Consider the following 24,768-nt stretch of genomic DNA (forward strand, 5'->3'; position numbering starts at 1 on the left):
TCATGTTTGTGCTCCTCGGTTGATGCTTCAACATCATGGTGCTTTATGACAACAATCCACAGTTTTTACAAATCTGTACTGGTAAATGGCAACATGTAACAAATAAATGAATGTCTTATACTTTACATGTCAATCAATATAGCCTAGAGTGAAATTCTCCTAAATGGCGAAAAAGCAGGAAAGAGGCGAAGGAATGCATGGACACTGTCGATGGTACTATCACATGATTTATGTATTGTAATAGGCCTACAATGAAGTAATTGATGTCCAATGTAAATTTTTGTCTGTTTGCTGCATCATTTTCAGATTGAGAAGGTTACTATGGCCAAATTCCATTAGCTGGTAGCAAAGGTTTGCATACATACAATGGATATAAAAAGTCTACAGACCCCTGTTAAAATGCAAGATTTTTGCGTTGTAAAAGAATGAGACAAAGATAAATCGTGTCAGAACTTTTTCCACTCTTAATGTGACCTCTAATATGAACAATTCAATTGAAAAACAAAATGAAATCTTCGAGAAAAAAAAAAAACTTATAATAACCTGGTTGCATAAGTGTGCTCACTCTCTAATAACTGGGGATGTGTCTGTGTTCAGAATTAACCAATCACATTCAAACTCATGTTAAAAGAAGTCATTACACACCTCCCATCATTTAAAGTGACTAATCATTTAAAGTGATTAATCACAAATTGAGTTCAGCTGTTCTAGTAGGATTTTCCTGACATTTTCTTAGTTGCATCTCAGAGCAAAAGCCATGGTCTGCAGAGAGCTTCCAAAGCATCAGAGGGATCTCATTGTTGAAAGATATCAATCAGGAGAAGGGTACAAAATAATTTCCAAAGCATTAGATATACCATGGAACACTGTGAAGACAGTCATCACCAAGTGGAGAAAATATGGCACAACAGAGACAATACCAATAACTGGACGTCCCTCCAAAATTGATGAAAAGACGAGAAGAAAACTGGTCAGGGAGGCTTCCAAGAGGCCTACAGCAACATTAAAGAAACTGCAGGAATTTCTGCCAAGTACACGTGACAACAATGTACAATGGGCTATGGGGTATGGTGGCAAGACAGAAGCCTTTTCTTACAAAGAAAAAAACCAGAGCCCTGCTGAAGTTTGCAAAAACAAACATCAAGTCCCCCAAAAGCTCGTGGGAAAACGTGTTATGGTCTGATGAAATCAAAGTTGAACTTTTTGGCCATCATTCCAAAAGGTATGTTTGGTGCAAAAACAACACTGCACATCACCCAAAGAACACCATATCCACAGTGAAGCATGGTGGTGGCAGCATCATGCTTTGGGGCTTTCTCAAAGATTTCTGTTTGTTTTTCAAATGGATTGTTCACATTATCGGTCACATTAAAGGTGGAAAAAGTTCTGACATGATTCATCTTTGTCTCATTCTTTTACATCACAAGAACCTGGCATTTTAAAAGGGGTGTGTAGACTTTTTATATCCACTGTATATATACATAGCAAAATCAATGTTAGTAGTAAAATACATTTCCAGTTGTAAAGCAGTGACTGGTGACAATAGCATACACTGATGAGCCAAATAATTATGACCACCTGACTAATATGCTGTTCGTCCTCCACGGCATGCCGCCAAAACAGCACCAACCCGCCAATGCATGAACTCCCCTGGACTTCTGAAGATGTTAGCAGCAGATCCTTTAAGTCCTGTAAGTTGCGAGGTGGAGCCTCCGTGGATCAGACTTGTTTATCCAGCACATCCCACAGATGCTCCACCGGCTTGTCGTCTTCCCACAGTGCATTCTGGTGCCTTCACTTCCCCAGATAAATGGCGCACGCATACATGGGCGTCCACGTGATGTGAAAGAAAACACCACTCATCAGACCAGGCGACCTTTTCTCACTGCTCCGATGTCCAGTTTTGATGCTCATTTGCTCATTGTAGGCACTTTTGATGGTGGACAGGGGTCGTCCTGGGCACTTTGACCAGTCTGCGACTACGCAGCCCCATATGCAGCAGGGTGTGCTGCATTGTGTGTTGTGACACCTTTTTAACCATCATTAACATTTTCTGTGACTTGTGCCACATTTGACCTTCTGTCAGTTCAGACCAGACGAGATAGCCTTCTTTGTCCTCATGCATCGATGAGCCTTTGGCAACCAACACCCTGTTGCCGGTTTGTCCCTCCTCAGACAACTGTCAGTAGTTTCTTCCCACTGCTGACCGGGAGCACCCACTAGCCTTGTTGTTTCACAGATGTTCTGACTCAATCGTCTGGTCATAACATTTTGGCCCTTATCAAAGTCACTCAAGTCTTTTCTTCTGCCCATTTCTCCTGCATCCAACATGTTGACTACAGGAACTGATTATTCGCTTACATGTGCCCTTTAAGGAGATGATCAAGGTTATTCACTTCACCTGTGAGTGGTCTTAATGTTTTGGCTCATCAGTGTATATATAACCATCAGATTTTTACTGGCTCAACATAGCTTGAAATTTGTAACGCTTCACATAGTAGATTAAATGTAGGAACATTTTTGCTAAAGTTAATGAGAGGCTAGTTTAGCTTATTGATGTTGAGGAGATTCATGATATTTACACTAAGTCATCTTTCCCCACACATTTCCATGACATATCGTAAAATATGACACCTTCCACCTTCACATACAACAACAGGTATGGGGGAATTTCCCCAAATAATGATTTTAGGTCAAACTATCCCTTTAAGCACAATGTCGATGATCCTCTCCTACCTTGTAGAAGAGGTTCATGGTTGAGCTATGCCATGGTTGAGCTAGCGTTAATGGAGAGTGAATAATATGCTTTCATTCCTATCTTGCTGTTTCTAATTTTAGCTATAGACGTTCCATTTGCTTGATATAATGAAATGACCACCAGAAGTCTATTTTTCCGACAAGCAGTGCACCTGTCCTCCTCACCTGTCTCCCTTAAGTCATTTTTATCGATAACACTTTCGAGCTGATAAACTGTCTGTGGCTGGACTCAATTACAGGGATGATAAGCTGATTCGATTTGCATGAAACTGGTCTTTCACTACATGAGAGAGAGAAAAAACTGAGAGTTCGAGGGAAAGGTTTGAGTGATTTAGTGGAGCGCCTTTCTGTGGCGTCTTAAAAATGTTGTAGTATTCATACTCTGCTGACTGGGTTTATTGTTCTCTAAATGGATTGTTTAATTGCCTCTCAAGCCCTCATCAAAGTCCTATCTTGTTCCGGGTCCTGGTTCTTATTTTACTGGTTGTGTGTATCCACCTAAAGTTTACAATTCCTGTCTTTCTGTCTCCCACCCTCCTCTTAATTTTACGTTTTAGTAATGTGACATGCTCTTAGTGAGTGCATAGATTAGTGATTTCATAATATATTTAACTGAGTGTCCTTCTGTCTCTTTCCTTTGTCTCTGTCTCATTGTCTACCTCTCCTTCAAATCTACTCGTCTTGCTATATCCTCCTTCACACCTTTTCTGCCTCAGTCACCTCTCTTTTTTCCCTCTCCTCATCTCTTTTCAAACACTCTTTATTTCGCCTTTGCGTCTGAGTATTAGTTTTCTTGGCTGCTTGGAAGATGGTGATGTATTATGACATTTTCTGGCAATGCTATTTCTCATTCCCCAATTTTTCTCCATCAGCTGCTTTGGTAGCTTAGAAAATAATAACAATAATACAACAATAATAAGCATTTCCAGCCAAGGGCATCCTCCCTCCCAATAGATGTTTTTTTAAGCAATCCTACATTTAATTGTAGTTCTAATGAAAAAATGAAAAACAGTACCCAGGCAGATAAAACTATTGTGAGGTCTGAATTGCCACAAAAATGCAGCTCTTAGTGGAATGTGAGAAGGGCCCTTTTCTCCACAGAGTTTGGAGAGGTTATAAAGCCGACAGCCTTTTCTCTAATAAATAGTCCACAACAATAACCCTTTTACACAAGAAAGAACAACAAAAAAACCTATTTCGTTGAAGCCCATGTGATGTTGTTTTTCTTACCAATCAAAAGTCTGTACTGCACTACAAAGCCTGTTTTTTTCAGATGAAAAGCGGCACAGAAATAGATTATAGATTGTATGCCCATCACACTGTGTGCCGGGGAGAAGCTTTGCTTGCTTTATGTCAAACTGCTGCTGGTCTCAACACAACCCTGTCACTCATTTGAGAGAGAGAAACAGGAAAGTGTGTTAGTCTTCAGACAAGGGGGTTGGTAAGAGAAAGAAGGAGGGAGTATCTCTTCTCAGCCTGCAACAGAAGAGAAGCTTTTAAGGCCTTCAAGCACCACAAGTCAATCATCCCCAGTCCCTGTCCACCTCTCATTGGTGCGCTGCTCTGGGTAAAGCTGTAAGGTCAGAGTGATACAAACCGGGCTCTGACAATGGAGCTAATACAGATTCATCAAAATATTTCACTTCTTTGACATTTGTAATTTTTTTGTGCATGTTTTGCCACTATTGTAAATGTTCCTAGATCTGTGAAGAAAACAATACATTAAAATGATGTAAACCTAATGACATAATATACTTATCTGATTTAAATAATGAAGAAAGTTATGCAGCACCCAGTGTGCCCTGTTAAAATATGCTTGCCACTCACACCCTGTAATTTGTTATGCCACTTCTAGCTGCAGTAACTGCAACCAAATTCTCCTTCAGTTATTGATCGATCTCTCACATCACTGTGTAGACACTTGGTCTCACTCGTCCATGCAGGGCTGTGAATACTTAACAACATTTGCAGATTATTGAGCATAAACTGCCCTTTGTAGGTCCAGTCACAACATCACAACAAACACCCGGGCAAGTCAACATATCAACATCGACTAGGTCATTCGGAAATGTAAATTGTTTTGCTGATGTTCATGTAGACTTGCCATCGTCTTGCTGTGCTTCTGCTTCATCTGCCTGAGAGATGACCTGACATTCTCCTTTAGATTTCTCTGATAAACAGCAGAATTATGGTTCTTTTAATTACTGTATGACAGTTATTCCAGCTCCTGAGGCAGCATAGCATCCTAGAAACATCGCAGAACAATGAACTGTTCCTGCCTGGGGATTTAGGGCCTTTGTGAGTAACATCTGGTTAAGTTTGTTTGACAATGCCGTTTCCACAACAACAACAGTTGCATGGTGGGGGTTCACTCCAAACTAGTGTTTTAGAGACATTTCTGAATTGGGCCTCTTTTGGACCTCCCTACCTGTTCTTAGACACAGCATCTGTGGCAGAGCAGAGGCTCCAGTGTTTTTCATGGAATGCGTGTTGGGGATTTTAATGCAGTCGTTCATCCCCCTTCTCCTATTTCCACACTGAAATACTTGACTATAGTACTTTCGACCTGGTCCAGGATGTTATTAGATGAGATTCAACTTTATTGTTATTGAACAAGTACAGTACAACGAAATGCAGTTTGTCTAACAAAAAGTGCCAGCAGAAGAACATTTACAAGTATATGTATGTACAAGTGTAATGTATAGATGTGTGATTAATGCAAATGCATTACATATGACAATTCTAAATGTGCAATGGAAGCAAATAGAGGAGGGCAGAAAATTTACAAGAATTAAGTATAATGTACGTACAAATGGGATAGATATTTGTCCGGGTACAAGTGGCAATTCTCAATGGCTTTCTAAATTTACAATCGAAGCAAATTGAAGGAGTAGAGTAGCATGCGCAACTGAAATGCAGGGATAGCAGCAGTGAGGTTCCCGAGGTAGATGTGTATGTAACAACTGTAAATGCAAGTACAGTGGCGGTTGAAGGCAAATTTAAGGTGCAAGTCGGCATGTGCAAATGAAATACAGGAATAGCACATGACACATACCTGTAGACAACTGAAAACTTCCTTATCAGACTTTGTAAGGCAGTGTCAGAGTCCAATAGTACACAGGGTGGGTATGGTTAGTGATGGGTCTCAGAGTTCATCAGGGTTACAGCAGATGTTCCTGAGCCTTCAGGTGTAAGAAAGGGGAGACATATACCGCCTGCCTGATGGGAGGAGTGCAAACAGTTTGTGGCATGAATGTGAAGGGTCCCTGGTGATGCTGCAAGCCATGCATAGACACTGCTTGCACTGGAGATCTACCAGTACCTGTGGCTGGGAGCTGGGTACCTGTGATGTGCTGGGCAGTTTTCACCACCCGTTACAGGGCCTTTCGGGTCCAGTACGGAGCAACCACCAAACCACACTGTGGCGCAGTTAGTCAGAATGCTCTCGATTGTGCAGCAGTAGAAGTTCACAAGGATCTTAGAGGCCTCCTTCAGCCTCCTCAAGAAGTACACTGTCATGTCTTTTTGACCAGGGCTGAGGTGTTGAGGGACCAGGAGAGGTCCTCGGAGAAATGGACACCCAGGAATTGAAGCTGTGAAAGAGCAAATTAAATGGTGAAAAGCTGTGTGAGTGAGTCGGTAGTGGTTAGAAGTCCCACCCACAAGCACCACAATCAAGACCTCACAGTGAATCTGCAGACAGATTCATACTTCCCTCTCTGTCTCTCTTTCCCTCTCTCTCTCTCCATCTCTGAAACAAATCCATTTGTTGATGAGACCTAGCTTCCCAACTAATTTGCTTATGATATTGTAACAAAGTGTCATTTAAAATGACGCACATTATATCAGTACTCTGATATTGCATTCAGAAATTATGGTAATTGCACATTTTGAAGTTCAAGAAAAGTGAAATTGCACCTTTTTTCCAGTTTTGTTGTTTTCAGTAGTCTATGGTAGACATAAAAAAGATGCTTCAAAATTCCCCTTGAATTAAAAATGGCATTTCTAGCCACTGGCAGCCATATTCGAAATAGAACTCAATAGAAGTCAGTGGCATGGTGTGATAAAACATTCATCACCACTTCAATGTATTTAATTATTACATGGTACTGGGGCAGAATTTTTTTTATATTGTTCACAGGTCCATTATTTCTATATGATTCACAGGAATCAACCAAAATTACATAACTCAATATGTACATATATTTCTGACTAATTAAGTGTCAAAATGCTTGGCACCTTTGAGAAATTAAGCTTTTCTGGTGAATTTCAGTGTGTGTGGTGTCAATCAATTACTTATTGTGAGATCCATGGTGTGCGTACTGTGGGCATAGTTGATTTACTAGGAAAACATTCCCCTACAAGGAGCACCATTTGACAAGTACTTCATGTAAACTTATTCCGGACACAATGGTTTTAATGGTACATTTCTCTTTAATGTAAAAAAGATTAGGATACATCAATGGGTACTAAACAACCAGTTTTGCTGGTTTCAAACATTCATGAACATTTTCTGTGAAAACACTCAGGCAGAGACATTGTGGGTAGCCTATATTGAAGGGAAGATTATTTTGTCAATGCATGCATTTTTTAAATCTTTTCCTGCTTTCATTTGTTAGCTGGAATGTCGAACTGTGACCAAATTGCCTATTAATGATGCAAGATAGGCTTGAATGCAAACATAAAATGATAATGATTTAATGCTTCTCAACACATATTAGTTTAACTTAATCTATGTGACATAGATGAGTGGAATTGTGAACAAAAGATGAACTCGGTTTGTACTGACAAGGAGCAGGAAAGGAGAAATACAGTGGTTTGGTTAGGGGATACGTATTTTAGTAGCTAAGAGAAGGCCAACGGCTAAAGTAAACCCTAGCCAAGCACAGTTTGGCATGTCTCACTAGAAATGGGCAGAATGTGCATGTTTCCTGCAACATCTGTCTTCTCTGGGACACACAGGGAGAGGTAGAGCCTGTCACTATAGTGTTTATGTGTTGCAATAAATACAGATAATCACAAGCTCTTTGTACCCGAAAATCTCTATCTTCATCAAAACTACAGCATTTTATTGCACCTGTTAGAATCCATATCAACATACTGTATCTACAGGAGCTTTCTGTTTTTGTTTCAGCATGTTGAAAATGTTTGATTACACCACAGTCTGTCACCTGTTATAAACACATTAACAGTGAGAAAAAGTTAAACAAATGACTTAAGATCTTCTCCCTATACAGCTCAAATCATAATTAATTTCTTAATTAATTCCACCTGTACGCACGTGTTTGTTTGGTTCGGATTGAGCAGCTGTTGTGTTTGATTGGGTTTCACCTGCAGTGCATCCCCTAGATCCAGCAGCCTTTTCTCTGTCCCAATGGGAGCTATAGCAACTGTATTGTTAGGGCATCTCTAGCAGTCAGTCAAGTATTGGAAACACAACGCTGCTTGGATTTATTTTTCCAGTTTCCAATTCTCCACTTGTGCTCATGTAAGTGTAGTGACAGATCCTGATAAGGGTGTTTTCTGATGTTAAAATGATATTGTCCCTGAATGTGGGATCATTATTGAATAAGTTGTCGATGTGCAGATAATGCCAATTCACCTGGTTGTTCAAAGAACGCTACAATAGAGGGAGTAATTCTCAGTCACCAAACAAGGTATATCGAGAACTCCTTTTATGGCTAGTCTGTCTGCATGTAAATGATCAATTCTGCTCAATTGGAAAAGAGCTAATTTGACTGGGCCAAACTCCAGTTCATGGGAAAAAGCTATCTGTGTAATTACAGCTTTTAACATACAGTTAGGTCCGGAAATAATTGGACAATGACAAGTTTTGTTATTTTGGCTGGACCCAAATTATATTTAAGTTACAATTAAATAATGAATGTGCGCTTAAAGTGCCCTATCTCATATTTCATTTGAGGGTATTCACATCCAAATTGGAGGAAGCCTTTGGGAATTACAGCTCTTTAATATGTAGCCCACTCTTTTTCAAGGGATCAAAAGTAATTGGACAAATGACTCAAAAGCTGTTTCATGGACTGTTGGGCTATTCCTTCATTATTTGTTCATGTTCATTCATTGATTGCCTGGACATCCACGAAAGACAACTGTGGTGGATGATCGCAGGATCCTTTCCATGGTAAAGAAAAACCACTTCACAACATCCAGCCAAGTGTAGAACACACTCCAGGAGATAGGCATATCATCATCCATGTCTGTCATAAACAGAAGAGTTCACGAGAGCTAATACACAGGGTTCCCAACAAGGTGCAAACCATTCATAAGCGTCAAGAATGGAAAGGCCAGATTTTGCCAAAAAACATCTAAATAAGCCAGCCCAGTTCTGGAACAGCATTCTTTGGACAGATTAAACTAAGATCAACCTGCACCAGAATGATGGGAAGAAAACATTATGGAGAAGGCTTGGAACAGCTCATGGTCCGAAGCATACCACATCATCTGTAAAACTTGGTGGAGGCAGTGTAATGGCATGGGCATGCATGGCTTCTAATGGCACTGGGTCACTAGACAGAAGATGTGACAGAAGACAGAAGAATTCTGAAGTATATAGGGATATATTGTCTGCTTGGATTCAGCCAAATTCAGAGAAGTTGATTGGATATAAACAATGACACCTCCAATGTGGCAGATTATTGTAACTACACTGCAGCAAGTTGTTGTAACTACACTGCTGGTATCTGTTGTAAAAGTGTTCCATGTTCCCTTGGTAGTTAACAGTTTAGATTTTCACCTGTTTACAGTGTTAAACAATGTATCGTACCAATGAAAATGAGGCAACAAGTCTTGTTTATCTAAATCGCAGTGTAAATAAGCCCACAAGGTTAAAATCCCACTTGATGTTCAATGTACAATTTGGGTACTTTCTTTCCACCTCAGTGATCTAATCTGCCAGATATGACCAACATCTAATACCAGCTCATTGTATTGCAACACAAAAATCTAGCAGAGCACAATCTAACTGAGTGTTGATGGGGGTTGGGCTTTGGGAGTAGAAGGGTTTTTATAGACCTACGGAACAACTATTTCCTGAAATCTAGAGGCAACAGAATACAGTCCAATTTTTTTGTGTTCACCATGCATCTTTATTTAATAAGAACCAGTCTTCTACAGTATCCACCATAACATGTTTATGGTTACTAATTCCGTATGTTGGTTTAGAGGACCATCATGCATGTAGTAAAAAAAAAAACAGGATTTTAAAGGAATTAGTGCAAGTGCAAAAATATGTGAACCCCTTCATTCAATAGTTTGTGGGACCTCCATTAGCAGGGATAACTTGGAGTCTCTGACATCTTTTTTGAGTTATTTTTACCCACTCATCCACACAGATCTCAGTCAATTGAGTGTGGTTTGAGGGATGTAAGATTAATCAGAAGATGAATCTTCTCCGAAGTCCCAGGTCTCTTGCAGACTTTAACAGGATTTCTTCCAGGCCTTTTCTGTACTTTGCTGTACAAAGACAGCCTGTACATCTATTTTGCTGTTATCAGATGATAGAATCTTCTTCCACTTCTTTCACTCAGAGTCTCCAAAATGGCTTTTGGCAAACTCTAGCTAGATTTAATGTTATTTTCTTTTTGCCATGCTCCCATGACGACCATTTTTGTGAAGCACCCAGGCTATTGTTGCAGTATGCACAGTGTCTCTCTCTATCATAGGTGGCCTCATTGACATGCCCCCTTCTCGTATATTATGTGTTTAGGGACTGACTGTTCTAGACAGATTCATAGTGGTGCCATATTCTCTCAGTTATGAACCTTATTCCTATATTTGCTTTGAATTTTCCTTAGTCTTAGTCATAATGTACAGTTTCTGAGGAAGTATGCAACTATATTAAGTGTGGGACCTCCCACAGACAGGTGTAGGTACCTGAAATCTTGTGAAAGTCCTTGATTATACACAGGTGGACTAATTCATCTAATTACGTGGCTTCTAAAGACAATTGGTTGCACCACAGCTCATTTCAGAGGCACGTGCTGTCGCCTTAAGGCACCACCTCACTAATAACACAGCCATGAAAATCAAACTGGTATTCTTTTGAACAGTTTGACGTTTATGACACTTTGCATCTTGACACAGTCACCTCCCCTCCACTCAAACTCTCCCTGGTTCCTGAAAAGCGCATATCGGTGAGATGATTCTCTAATTGCTGATCTTGTCATGTGTGGGTAATTGCCAGTGACCTCAAGAAGAAGTATTTTCCATGCAGCTGCTTTTTAATCTCTTCTAATCTCTTAGCAACAGAAAGGCTGAGTCCCACGTGGTGACCTATTCCATATACTATACAGTGCTGTGGGCAGTGGTCAGACGTATTGATTGACTATGGAAAAAAGGGTTTTGCGAAGCAGACACAGTCACATTGAGTCACAGTGGCTCATATATCACACAGCTCTTCCGTCTTTCTGCATCATTCAATACAGAGAGCCATTCTAGGTCCCTCACAACCTTGATCCAAGCAATCAGTGTTCTTTTGGTCTGGAAATATTTGTATTTACAGTTTTAGTTTCTTCATGCTCAGAGTCTCATGAATGTTTAAAGCAGAACAATATCTGTGTTTGTAAAAGAGCTGTGTTGTGGGTTTTTTGCTAACAGATGTTATTTCCTTGTGGCAGGTAGCCCACCAGCCACAGGTACAGGGACCCTGGTCATCCATCTGGAGGACTACAATGACAATGCTCCCTATGTGCACCCGTCGGTAGTACGTGTGTGTGAAGATGCCAAGGACAGTGTTGTAATAGTGGGGGGTCGGGACAGGGACGTCCACCCCAACGCTGGGCCCTTCAAGATTGAACTGGGAAAACAGCCTGGCCTGGAGAAGACATGGAAGGTCTTCAGGGTGAACAGTGAGTTCAGACTGTCAGCTACATTACAACACAATACACTCCCTAGGCAGCAACCGACTGGCAGTCAATGTCTTTGTGTTTTTTTGCAATACTGGCCCATGTTTTCTGAAATAATTTCTGGTGTATTTCGAAATGATTAGGGGAAAGTGCATCACATTTTCTCCTCTTCATGTCACGGAAGATGTAGCATTGTGATGAATTCTGAATTGAATGGCAAATTGCTCAGAATTTGAATTGGCCGTACCCAATAATAACCATAAACTGAAATGTTGATAATTATCAATTCAAAGGCTTATTTATAACAACTATACAAATGATTTATAACATAACTCTACAAATGATTATTTTCCATCATGTATGGTCCGTCTCTAATATAATGCAGCAGCGCAACACAGTATTTATAAGTATGGTCGAGAGGGAGTGTATAGAGCTTTAACAAAGAGTATGTAGATATTGAGTGTATTTTGATCAATTGCAGACCGGGTGTATAGAGTATATAGATGGTGTATAGCCACAGTAAAAAAATATTTTATAGAGCATGCCGTATATTCAACATATATAGATGGTTTGACTAGTGTCCAATACAATAGTTCCTTACACAACAACACCATACAGTACAGACTTTAGTAATAAACAATGAAAATGTTGGTTCATTTCATAGCAAATTTTCATAAACACCATATTGTGAAAAAGGGGCCAACACAATAACTATATCTTTGCAGATTGGTCTGCCATATGTTTCTACATATGGCTTAAACATTACATGATTTGTTTTTACCATTCTTCTTAAACAATGGTTTGTTAAATTAATGTATCATGTTAAAAAAAAGCCTATATTAAAGTAAGAAAAGCTGAATCACCTAAATACTGTACAAAATGTTCCAGGACGAGTGCATCAGACTAGTGCAGCGCCCATCAGTTGAAACAGCTGGAACCAAAAAAACAGACTACATCTTTTACTAAATGGTATTTGAATTGAATAGAAAGGAATTAAAGGATTGGGGATGGCAGAAATATTGACTACGGTCTTAAAGGAAAGGTTAGCTATTTTTGATCATGGGGCCTTTTTTTGATTATCTAGCCTAATTCTGGACTGTGGAGACATTATTTTTGCCATATCGTGTGAGCAGAGCCTACAAAGAAGAGTGAATATCTCTTACTGAGTGAGTGAGTGAGTTAGTGACTGACTAACTGACTACCCCATGGTAAATAGAGTGGTGGTTAGAGACACAGGCCTGCATCCAATAGGTCCTCCGTTCGAAAATCGTCAAAACAAATAATGCATTTGGAATAAAATATTTTCTGGCTACAACCTTCAGTAGCTGTGTTACAGTGAGCCTAAAATGAAACTGTTCACAATTCTTGTAACTTTAGTCAGTTGAACACAATGCTTAATGGGGCCTAGCGCAATATTCAAAGTTGGCGTGATGTTAATGCGTGACAGAGTGATCCAATGTCGAGATGCTATACCAACACAGGGTAAATGTACAGCTCCATTGTGTAGTGGTTAAAGACACAGACACTCATGTGGGAGACCTGGGTTTGAAATCAGTGAGGGCAACAACTTTTGTTACTTTTAATTGCAGGCCGGCATAACTAGGCTTGCCTGGTTCCTTTTCTGGTTTGGAATTAATACGTTCTCAAAACATTTAGATAAATACTGTACATTTTTCTTGTTGCCAGCAAGTAAACCCGAATGAGGACAGTACCGTAGTTCAGTTGTTCTGAAACAGCACTGTGCTGTTAGCTTGAGTGCGGAAGTTAGATTTTGTGAGGTAGTGCATTGTTTATGATAAAAATAGTTTGGTTTCATGTAGAACATTACATTTGATACAATGCTCATTTTCACATTTTTTTTTCAGGAGAACATACTTAGACCTATATCAATACACCATGGCGTTCCCATTTTGGAAAACCCAATGTATCATATCATTTTGCACGCTATCCGTTGTCCCATTCACTTTCATTATAGCCCAGGAGAGGCTTCCGTATACTGTATTAATTCCCAAAATAATGTCTCTGCAGTGCAGGATTAGGCAAGATAATCTGAAAAAAGTCCCCAGGATCAAAAATAGCAAACCTTTCCTTTAAGCTAGGCTTTATTAAAACAATATTTAATGTTCGGAAAATACTGATTTGTGCAGACTGAGAATGTTATGTTTAATTTCTCAGTTGAATTGCTTAGAATTAAATTGTACTCATATTAATTCTAATTTAGGTTTTTGGGGTCTAACGTGTATTTGTCTTAGATTGTTTGTGTGTGTATGTGTGTCTCAGTGATAATGCTTTGTGACCTTGGGACAGGACAGGTGTTAGAAAAGTCCTACTATACTGTACACGTCTCAGTCTCTCTAGGTGGTCAACATGGCCTCAGTAAGGGCCTCAGTAAGGGCCTCAGTGGGATTGCAAGGCTGTCAAACAGCTGGTGCGGACAGAGCACATTGAACCATTGATTCAGGAGTTGCATCATGTCTGCTGGACTGGCTACTCCTCCAACTAAAGGACTCACAGACAGAGACAAAAATCATGTGCAAAAATATTACCTGTGAGTGACAGGAGGAAATGGTGGAGGAAATGCTCTTCAATCAACTGCTGAGATAGATAGGGTGCAGAAAGAGACAGTTTAACAACCTTCTAGATGTATGATGGTCCTGGTCATGGTGTATGTGTTTTCAATGTTTACTGAACTGGTGGTTGTCTGAATATTTATTTATTTTATTAATTTATTTATTTAAACCAGATACTTTAATTTAGAAATCTAATTTACAATAACTGAGTGTATATCTGTATATCACCTACACCATATGTGTGTAAGTGATATACAGATGTATCGTTTATCTAGGCGGTGCAGTGGACAGATAGTGACTCAAACAATTTGTTTTGAAGAAGCAAGCCGTGGCAAAAGTGTGAAGTTTGAGTCCTTTGCAGTTAGTTTCAGTCATTTGTGACAAAAAAATAAAATAAATGAAAGACAGCTCAAATGGGTGTTTACTTTCAGAATGACCAATGTGAGATATCTACCAGAGCAAAGAATTTTGAGGAACACATTTTGGAAAGAAGTAGGGCTCCCTCACTTCACAAATTCAAATTTAGATGAGCTTAGAGTAGTGAGTCTGACGTTACAGGATATGTTTTTTCAAAAGTGTTAAGATCACAGTGATGATTGTTGTAGTCAGCACTAAGGACAAAGCAGATGGTGATTTGGTAAATTGTCTAATTTATTGAGGTTACTAATAGCTGAAAGCCTGTAAAGGAAATGTGTTGAGTATCATTCTCATAGTCGTTGAAAAACTCTACCTTAGATCTATATAAGTTAAGAGTGTTTGTGGTGCAGGCAGGTAGACATAATATCTGATTGAAAAGTAATAATTTTGTTTTTATGGAATTGATGAGTAGTTAGAGATCAGTGGTATTGTAGCTGTGTTGAAGTCTGGTCAGCACAGAGTTCATCGAGGGGCTAGATTTATTCAAGATATTACATACATACATACATCTTCTTCCGCTTCATCCGGGGCCGGGTCGCGGGGGCAGCAGTCTAAGCAGAGATGCCCAGACTTCCCTCTCCCCAGACACTTCCTCTAGCTCTTCCGGGGGGACACCGAGGGGTTCCCAGGCCAGCCGGGAGACATAGTCCCTCCAGCGTGTCCTAGGTCTTCCCCGGGGTCTCCTCCCGGTGGGATGGGACCGGAACACCTTCCCAGGAAGGCGTTCCGGAGGCATCCGAAACAGATGCCCAAGCCACCTCAGCTGACCCCTCTCGATGTGGAGGAGCAGCGGCTCTACTCTGAGCTCCTCCCGGGTGACCGAGCTTCTCACCCTATCTCTAAGGGAACGCCCAGCCACCCTGCAGAGAAATTTCATTTCGGCCGCCTGTATCCGGGATCTTGTCCTTTTGGTAGGAACATAGATTGACCGGTAAATAGAGTGCTTCGCCTTGCGGCTCAGCTCTTTCTTCACCACGACAGACCGATACATCGACCGCATTACTGCAGAAGCTGCACCGATCCGTCTGTCAATCTCCCGTTCCATCCTTCCCTCACTCGTGAACAAGACCCCTAGATACTTAAACTCCTCCACTTGAGGCAGGCACTCTCCACCAACCTGAAGTGAGCAAGCCACCCTTTTCCGACTGAGGACCATGGCCTCAGATTTGGAGGTACTGATTCTCATCCCCACCGCTTCACACTCGGCTGCTAACCGTCCCAGCGCATGCTGAAGGTCCTGGTTTGAAGAGGCCAACACAATAACATTATCCGCAAAGAGCAGAGACGAAATCGTGTGGTCCCCAAACCTGACACCCTCCGGCCCCTGGCTGCGCCTAGAAATTCTGTCCATAAAAATTATGAACAGAACCGGTGACAAAGGGCAGCCCTGCCGGAGTCCAACATGCACTGGGAACAAGTCTGACTTACTGCCGGCAATGCGGACCAAGCTCCTGCTTCGGTCGTACAGTGACCTGACAGCCCTTAGTAAAGGACCCAGGACCCCATATTCCCGAAGCACTCTCCACTGGATGCCGCGAGGGACACAGTCGAATGCCTTCTCCAAATCCACAAAACACATGTGGATTGGTTGGGCAAACTCCCATGAACCCTCCAATACCCCGTAGAGGGGATAGAGCTGGTCCAGTGTTCCACGGCCCGGACAAAAACCACACTGTTCCTCCTGAATCCGAGGTTCTACTATCGGCCGTATTCTCCTCTCCAGAACCCTGGCATAGACTTTCCCGGGGAGGCTGAGAAGTCTGATCCCCCTGTAGTTGGAACACACCCTCCGGTCCCCCTTCTTAAAAAGAGGGACCACCACCCAGGTCTGCCATCCCAAAGGCACTGTCCCCGACCGCCACGCGATGTTGCACAGGCGTGTCAACCAAGACAGCCCCACAACATCCAGAGACTTGAGGTACTCAGGGCGGATCTCATCCACCCCCGGTGCCTTGCCACCGAGGAGTTTCTTGACCACCTCAGTGACTTCAGCCCGGGTGATGGACGAGTCCACCTCTGAGCCCTCATCCTCTGCTTCCTCAATGGAAGATGTGACGGCGGGATTGAGGAGATCCTCGAAGTACTCCTTCCACCGCCCGACGACATCCCCAGTTGAGGTCAACAGCTGCCCACCTCTACTGTAAACAGCGTTGGTAGGGCACTGTTTCCCTCTCCTGAGGCGCCGGACGGTTTGCCAGAATCTCTTCGAGGCCAGCCAATAGTCCTTCTCCATGGCCTCACCGAACTCCTCCCAGGCCCGAGTTTTTGCCTCCACAACCACCCGGGCTGCAGTCCGCCTGGCCTGTCGGTACCCGTCAGCTGCCTCAGGAGTCCCACAAGCCAACCAGGCCTGATAGGACTCCTTCTTCAGCTTGACGGCATCCCTTACTTCCGGTGTCCACCACCGGGTTCGGGGATTGCCGCCTCGACAGGCACCGGAGACCTTACGTCCACAGCTCCAAACGGCCGCTTCGACAATGGCGGTGGAGAACATGGTCCACTCGGACTCAATATCTCCAGTCTCCCTCGGGATCCAGTCGAAGCTCTGTCGGAGGTGGGAGTTAAAGATCTCTCTGACAGGAGACTCGGCCAGACGTTCCCAGCAGACCCTTACAGTACGCTTGGGCCTGCCGAGTCTGTCCAGCTTCCTCCCCCGCCATCGGATCCAACTCACCACCAGGTGGTGATCAGTTGACAGCTCCGCCCCTCTCTTCACCCGAGTGTCCAAGACATACGGCTATTCAAGATATTGTTCAATCAATTAATCAAATGTATTTATAAAGCCCTTTTTACAACAGCAGTTGTCAAAAAGTGGTTTTACAAAACACCCAGCCTGAAATCCCAAGGATTTCAGTAGCTAGGAAAAACTCCCTAAGAAGGCCGAAATTTTGAAAGAAACCTGGAGAGGAACCAGGTGACCAGTCCTCTTCTGGCTGTGCCGGGTGAGCATTTTAACAGTACAAGTTGTAATGATTAATAAATGCATGTCAGCTGAGTCCAGAGTCTATTAAACCTAATCCTAGGTCAGAAATATGACGAGACAGGATAGGGACAACCCGATTTACAAGGATTTACAATGGAGAAGGAGAACTGACCCTACTCCCCCGGCACAATAATATAGCAGCGTAAGACCATGGGGCTGAGACAGGGGGGTCCAGTGACACTGTGGCCCTATCAACCAAAGGGACACCCACCAACCGCAACCACCCTGAAATGAGGGCTGAGTATTACCAGCAGAGTTCAGCCCAGTTGCACGATGGGCACAACAGAGAGATAACAAGCCAGTGACTCTGCCCCAGAATGGCATTGGAGGGAGGGCATCCCAGTGGCAATGAGAGCCCACCTGGGAAGATAGCAAGGGTGGACAGTATCAAGCCTTTCTGGTCACCTTCACGCCCCTGGGCCAGACTGCACTTAAGCATGGACCATGCTGAAGAAATTTGTTTTTAGTAGACACTTAAATGTTTGCACTAAGTCTCCACATCAAACCTTGTTGTCTGCATAAATGTGGTTAATGGAGTCCCTGGCAGCAAGTGCAGCATTCCTGATGTATTCAGTGAACAGGATTGGCTCAAAAATCTAACCTGTGAAAAACCTGTGGATAAGACATCAAGCTCACATATTTTAAACTCTGATTAAGGCAGAAAAACAATTTTCAAACCAGGCTCTAAACTCTGTGACAACCCATCTATTGATAAGGATGAGATGATTGAAGTAGTCAGAGGCTTTGCCATGTCAAAAAAAACAGACGCACCGTACTGCTTGTTGTCTGTATCAGGTATGATGTCATTTAGGACCTGCCTGTGTGTTGTTGAAGTACACACAAAGGCAGCTCTAAAGCCTGGCTTCACCGCACAACAAACACAGCCAGTTAAGTGTTCAGACAGCAACACTTTATATAGACAGGGCAGGCTAGAAATCAACATGTAAGAGTTTGGGTCTAGCACGTCGCCCCTTTGAAGAGAGAAATGACAGCCAAAGCTTTCAGATCTTGGGGGATTTTAGAAGTTTGGAGTGAGAGGTTGAATGGTCAGACGATAGTGTATGATAGAGTCAGGCAGATTCCGAATAAATGGGTCCAGAACACTGAAGCCATCAGATTTATAAAGGTCTTGATTTTTGGTTCATCACCGTAACTGGATGAAAGAAGAAACTGGTGAGCTCTGGAGAAAAAAGATGCCGGGAACAAGAGCAGTAGTGCAGGCAGTACGAGTAGGCATAGCAGATTTGAATGCGTGGCCACCCCTAACAAAGTGATTACTGAAGCTCTCAACCATTCTGTCTTTGTCAGAGGTGACAAGGTTCTCAGATTTTAGTGCTATAGGCAGCTGAAACATGGCTTTTTTGGGGGGATTTTATTGTCATTTTTGGGTTATAGCCACAGGCTAGAACATTTTGTTGGTAAAAGCCAGCCTTTTCTGTCCTAATTGACTAAGTGCACAGTTCCTAGTTTCTCTAAAGTGCTGCCAGTCAGAGCTGCTTAAGGGGCCTATTGCTTTTATGCCAGTGTTTTCTTTGGGTCAGCTCAGCCAATGCATTGTAGAACTAGAGGCTATAGCGGATTGTGGATGCAGAACAGTGAGAAAAGTGTTTATTTATATTTATTTTTCATCAATCAACAAGGGCATGAGACCAATTATATGCCAGTGTACTCTACAGAAGCCAGGTTGTTACACCAGAAGTTGGTGGTTGGGGTCAGGAGTTGGGGTTAGGTTTTTGGGGTTTGAGTTTAGGTTATGTTTTTGGGGGTAGGGGTTAGGTTTTTGTGGATTGGGTTAAAGTTAGGTTTTTGTGGGTTGGGTTAAGGTTAGGTTTCTGTGGATTGGGTTAAGGTTAGGTTTTTGGGGATTGGGTTAAGGTTAGGATTTGGGTTTAGGGGTTCGGAAAGAGAGTATTTGGAATAGTAATAATCATAAGTATAGACATTCCTAAAATGTGTGTGTGTGTGTGTGCAAATTACATTTTAAATGGAAATCTATGAAAACTCTTAAATAAAACAATTAAACATTTCCAACTTTTCTGTTAACCTAGAAAATAGATATAAGACATTTGAATTAATTGGATTGACCCGTTCTCTGGTGTGTGCTGTTTATTCTCCTCTGTTCAATTGTCTGTAGCTTTAGTAATTGTCATGTTTGCATGGGCCTCAGGCACGTATGCAGAGAACCGTAATGATAATGAACCTCCTTGTCTCCGTTTCAGACACGCATGCCCAGATCATGCTCCTACAGAGTATGAAGAGGGCCAACTACCAGCTTCCCCTGGTCGTGACCGACTCCGGCATGCCTCCGCTCTCCAACAGCACAGAGATCAAGGTCCAGGTGTGCACCTGTAAGAAGAACAGAATGGACTGCAATGGTGCTAGCTCTCTATGCTCCAACCTGATGATGCTGCTGGCTGTAGCACTACTGTCTCTACTTGGTGAGTATACTGGCTGTAGCCCCTACTGTCTATACTTGGTGAGTTTACTGGCTGTAGTCCTACTGTCTCTACTTGGTGAGTTTACTGGCTGTAGCACTACTGTCTCTACTTGGTGAGTTTACTGGCTGTAGTCCTACTGTCTCTACTTGGTGAGTTTCCTGGCTGTAGTCCTACTGTCTCTACTTGGTGAGTTTACTGGCTGTAGTCCTACTGTCTCTACTTGGTGAGTTTACTGGCTGTAGCACTACTGTCTCTACTTGGTGAGTTTACTGGCTGTAGTCCTACTGTCTCTACTTGGTGAGTTTCCTGGCTGTAGTCCTACTGTCTATACTTGGTGAGTTTACTGGCTGTAGTCCTACTGTCTCTACTTGGTGAGTTTACTGGCTGTAGTCCTACTGTCTCTACTTGGTGAGTTTACTGGCTGTAGTCCTACTGTCTCTACTTGGTGAGTATACTGGCTGTAGCACTACTGTCTCTACTTGGTGAGTATACTGGCTGTAGTCCTACTGTCTCTACTTGGTGAGTATACTGACTAGCACTACTGTCTCTACTTGGTGAGTTTCCTGGCTGTAGTCCTACTGTCTCTACTTGGTGAGTATACTGGCTGTAGTCCTACTGTCTCTACTTGGTGAGTATACTGGCTGTAGTCCTACTGTCTCTACTTGGTGAGTGTACTGACTAGCACTACTGTCTCTACTTGGTGAGTATACTGACTGTAGCACTACTGTCTCTACTTGGTGAGTATACTGGCTGTAGTCCTACTTTGTGATTTCAACTACTGATCCCAAAATAAAACTAATTGAGATGACAACCGTCATTTTTATAGGCACCCACCAGAGTGCATTAGTGTCCCTATTTTTACATAAACAACCATTTCTGTTTTGGACAGGAATTAAGTTCCATGTCTGAAAATGAATGCAGGTTTCTGATATAGAGTTACAGATTGGATGTGAGCTAGCTTATGACAGTTATGTGAACACTATAAGTTAATTCATTCTATACATTAAGTCAGATTCAATTACTCATTTAGAAAAATACTACAAACCTGTCATAATAAACAGTACCAGTTAAAAGTTTGGACACACCTAGTCATTCAAGAGTATTTCTTTATTTTTACTCTTTTCCACATTGTACATTAATAGTGAAGACATCAAAACTATGAAATAACACATGGAATTATGTAGTAACCAAAAGGAGTATTGAACAAATCAAAATACATTTATATTTTAGATTCTTCAAAGTGGCAACCCTTTTCCTTGATGACAGCTTTAAACTCTCTTGGCATTCTCACAACCAGCTTCAGGTAGTCACCTGGAATGCTTTTCCAAATGTCTTGAAGGAGTTCCCACATATACTAAGCATTTGTTGACAGCTTCCTTCTGCGGTCCAACTCATCGCCAAATCTGAAATGGGTTGAGGTTGGGCGGTTGTGCAGGCCAGGTTATCTGATGCAGCACTCCTACTTGGTCAAATAGCACTTACAGAGCCTGGAAGTGTTTTTTGCATCATTGTCATGTTGAAAAACAAATGATAGTTCCACTAAGCAGAAACCAGATGGCATGGCGTATCGCTGCAGAATGCTATGGTAGCCATGCTGGTTGAGTGTGCTTTGAATTCTAAATAAATCACTGACAGTGTCACCAGCAAAGCACCCTCACACCTCCTCCTCCATGCTTCACGGTGGGAACCACACAAGAGGAGATCATCCATTTACCCACTCTGCCTCTCACTAAGACACAGCGGTTGGAACCAAAAATCTCATATTTGGAATAAACAGAATATAGGACCAATTTCCACTGGTCTAATGTCCATTTTCCATATGTCTTGGCCCAAATCAGTATTTTTTTATTCAGTAGTGTTTTTTGCAGCAATTTGACCATGAAGGCCTGGTGTTAACTGTCTCATCTGAACAGTTGATGCTGAAATGTGTCTGTTATTTATATGGGTTTTGATCTGAGTTTCAGTTAATTGCTGATTTCTGAGGCTGGTTACTCTAATGAACTTATCCTCTCCAGCAGAGGTAACGCTGGGTCTTCCTTTCCTGTGGCAGTCCTCATGAGAGCCTGTTTCATCATAGTTCTTGAAGGATTTTGCAACAACACTTGCAGAAACTTTCAAAGTTCTTAATATTTTCCTGATTGACTGACATTTAGTCATAAAGTAATGATGGGCGGTAATTTCTCTTTCTCTTTTTTGGTTAGCACATGATTGCATGTGTTATGTAATAGTTTAGATGACTTCACTATTAATGTAAAATCTGGAAAATAGTCAAAATAAAGAAATACCTTTGAATGACTAATTGTGTTCGACTGGTATTGTAAATGTGAATATATATACATGGACATGCTTAATGTCCGAAAACATATTAAAATATATTTAAAATGAATGTTGAACATACTAGATGAGACAAATGTTTTATCTACCCTTTAAGGTCAGGGGGTTAGCATGGAGTTGGTGAAAACTACCCCGCCCCCCGTAATACCACACACTTATCTGACTATACTAGTTACCTCATGCCTTTACTAAAAGTTGGAGTTAAACTAAAACCCCTAGTATGTTAAAACACAATAGAAATATACAACAAACTCTCACAAGCAGAGTTTCAAGGAAAAAAGGACATTGCACAGGTGATTAATAATTGAACGCTCTACTCCGGGAGGCAACAGTGAGCACATTGTGTTGCTGCCACTGTGCGTGGTTGTAAATAGTAATAGCTAGTCTGACAACTTGCTCCTCCTCCCCTTTATTGGAAGACATACAGCAGCAAACTCATCCTTAATATAGGCTAACATCAGCTACGGTGGCACATGAGATTGGCTGCTGCTTTTGCTACTCATTCGTTTTTATCAGGCTTACACCGCTTGTGGCATTCAGTAACAGACAGCAACGTTAGGGCAGAGTAATACTCTTGTTTTTCCATTACAGTATGTAGAGCTCTCAAGGCTAGTAGCATGGCAGGACAACCTGTGAGCTCTGCACGTCAAACCTAGGTTGCCTGGCAACCCCAAATGTCTGTAAAGTGAATGCCGGCAGTAAAACAACTCCCGGACTGCACGCTCGCACTTCAACCAAAATGTGAGATTGTTTTTCCGTGGTAGCGTAGATGCAGTGGCAGTGTGCCGCCACTGCACTGAAGTGGTGCAGAAACACTGGAATGGAGGCATACCAAACACCTCTAACCTGCTGCCACATAGAGATGTGCAGTAGTGGCCGTTTCTCAGCCAGGAGTGATATGTAGTGACAGACAGCTCATCTGTAATGTTGTTGAACTGTTACAATGCCACTCTAAAGCAACTATCCGGCCTCACGTTTCTCTGCCTTTAACCAGGCGATTGGGATCTGCGCTGTTTGAGGACGGTGACGGTGGTCGTTGAGGGTGATGAATCGGGTGCTGCTGCTAATATCGACCAGCCCTGGGTAGAATATGCGCTCATTAAAGCTATGTCGTCTTGCCAGACGTTTGGGCCTGTTCCCAGCGCCTCTTCCGTTTGCGTTGGTGTGTCTGTCTCCCCCGCCGTTAATCCAGGGTCCCCCGCTACCGCCAGGAGCTTCTCAGGGACTCCTGTAGGGTGCTCCTGCTGTATATCTCGTTTATACCATTAGTGGAAACATGAATAATTTACTCTTCCAATGGGAGGCATGGTGGTGCGCTTCGACCAACCAGTCTGCTGCAGAAATAAAATAACTTTCCACTTTTAAATAGATGCCAGTCCTGTGTTCTGGGGGGAATTGGGTCTGGGCTTGTTTTACGACGGAGCCCTGTGCCCACGGCAGTGTTCGGCGCGATGGGAGACAGGGAACCGAGGGAAGGGGTTGCAAAGGAGGAAAGACCCATCTGTAATTCAACGCACAATGGAGCCATTGAGTATGTTGAGCCAAACACGCCTGCAGGCCAGCACATACCACCAAGCCAATGAAACCCTCTATATCTCCCTCTCCATCGCTATCTATCTCTTTCTCTTTGCTCTAATGCCCTTTTCTCTGTTTTTCTCCTTCGCTGTCTCTCAATCTCCAGTGATCCCTGATTTACAGTCACTATCTAGTTTCCTCATCTCATTTTCTCGACGTATCTTTGACTCCCCCCCTTCCTCCATCCATCACACTTCCTTTGGGTGAGTACCGTTTCTCTGCACCTGTCTCCACCCCTCACCCTTTCTCTCTCCCGGCGTCGCTCTCTCTCCCTCTCTTCCTCGGTCCCCTCCTCCCTCTTTCTGTGCCTCTGTCTCCATGGAGTCTGTGTGTTAGATGAGCCGTGCTTTGTTGCTGTTCCAGTGGTCAGTGTGGAAACAGCCAGTGCGTGTATGTGCACGAGGATTGTTCATTGGGCAGCGTGCCCTGCCCTGGCTGGAATGCTCCTTCTCCCATAGACATTTGCCTTCAGGTGACACGTGGCGCTGTCCTGAATGACTCCGGGATTCATTAGCCAACCATGTACCCCAGGAAAGACTTAAGGAATGTCCTTTCATTGATAGAAACCTAAGCTGAACCAGGTGTGTTCCGTGGAGTTGCTGAACAGCCCAAACAGGAGAAACTGCAGCATATTACTGAGCTGTGTCTGCCCAGTCTGCTCATTAGGCAGGATTAGATGCCCGCACAGGGGCAGCAGATTGACAGCTGACCAAGACATGCTTCCACATGACATCGCTCATGTTCCACCCACTGATATGTAAAAGGTCTCTTACCCATTATCTGTGACGGCAGATATTTATGATGTTAGTAGCCAAAACGATTAGTCACTA

The 24,768-nt window shown here is 42.5% G+C and overlaps 1 protein-coding gene across 2 annotated transcripts in view; it reads left to right on the forward strand.

Moving 5' to 3' along the window:
- The window catches only part of cdh13 (cadherin 13, H-cadherin (heart)), a 433,392-nt gene that overhangs the window by 399,137 nt on the left and 9,487 nt on the right, over positions 1 to 24,768 (forward strand). For both annotated transcript variants that reach the window (XM_020056601.2, XM_010894024.3), the window contains 2 exons: positions 11,394 to 11,624; positions 19,811 to 20,029. In XM_020056601.2, the coding sequence (XP_019912160.1) occupies positions 11,394 to 11,624; positions 19,811 to 20,029 (450 nt within the window). The remainder of the gene's footprint in view (positions 1 to 11,393; positions 11,625 to 19,810; positions 20,030 to 24,768) is intronic.

Source organism: Esox lucius, chromosome 19 (genome assembly GCF_011004845.1).
Source record: "Esox lucius isolate fEsoLuc1 chromosome 19, fEsoLuc1.pri, whole genome shotgun sequence".
In the NCBI taxonomy this organism is placed as follows: domain Eukaryota; kingdom Metazoa; phylum Chordata; class Actinopteri; order Esociformes; family Esocidae; genus Esox; species Esox lucius.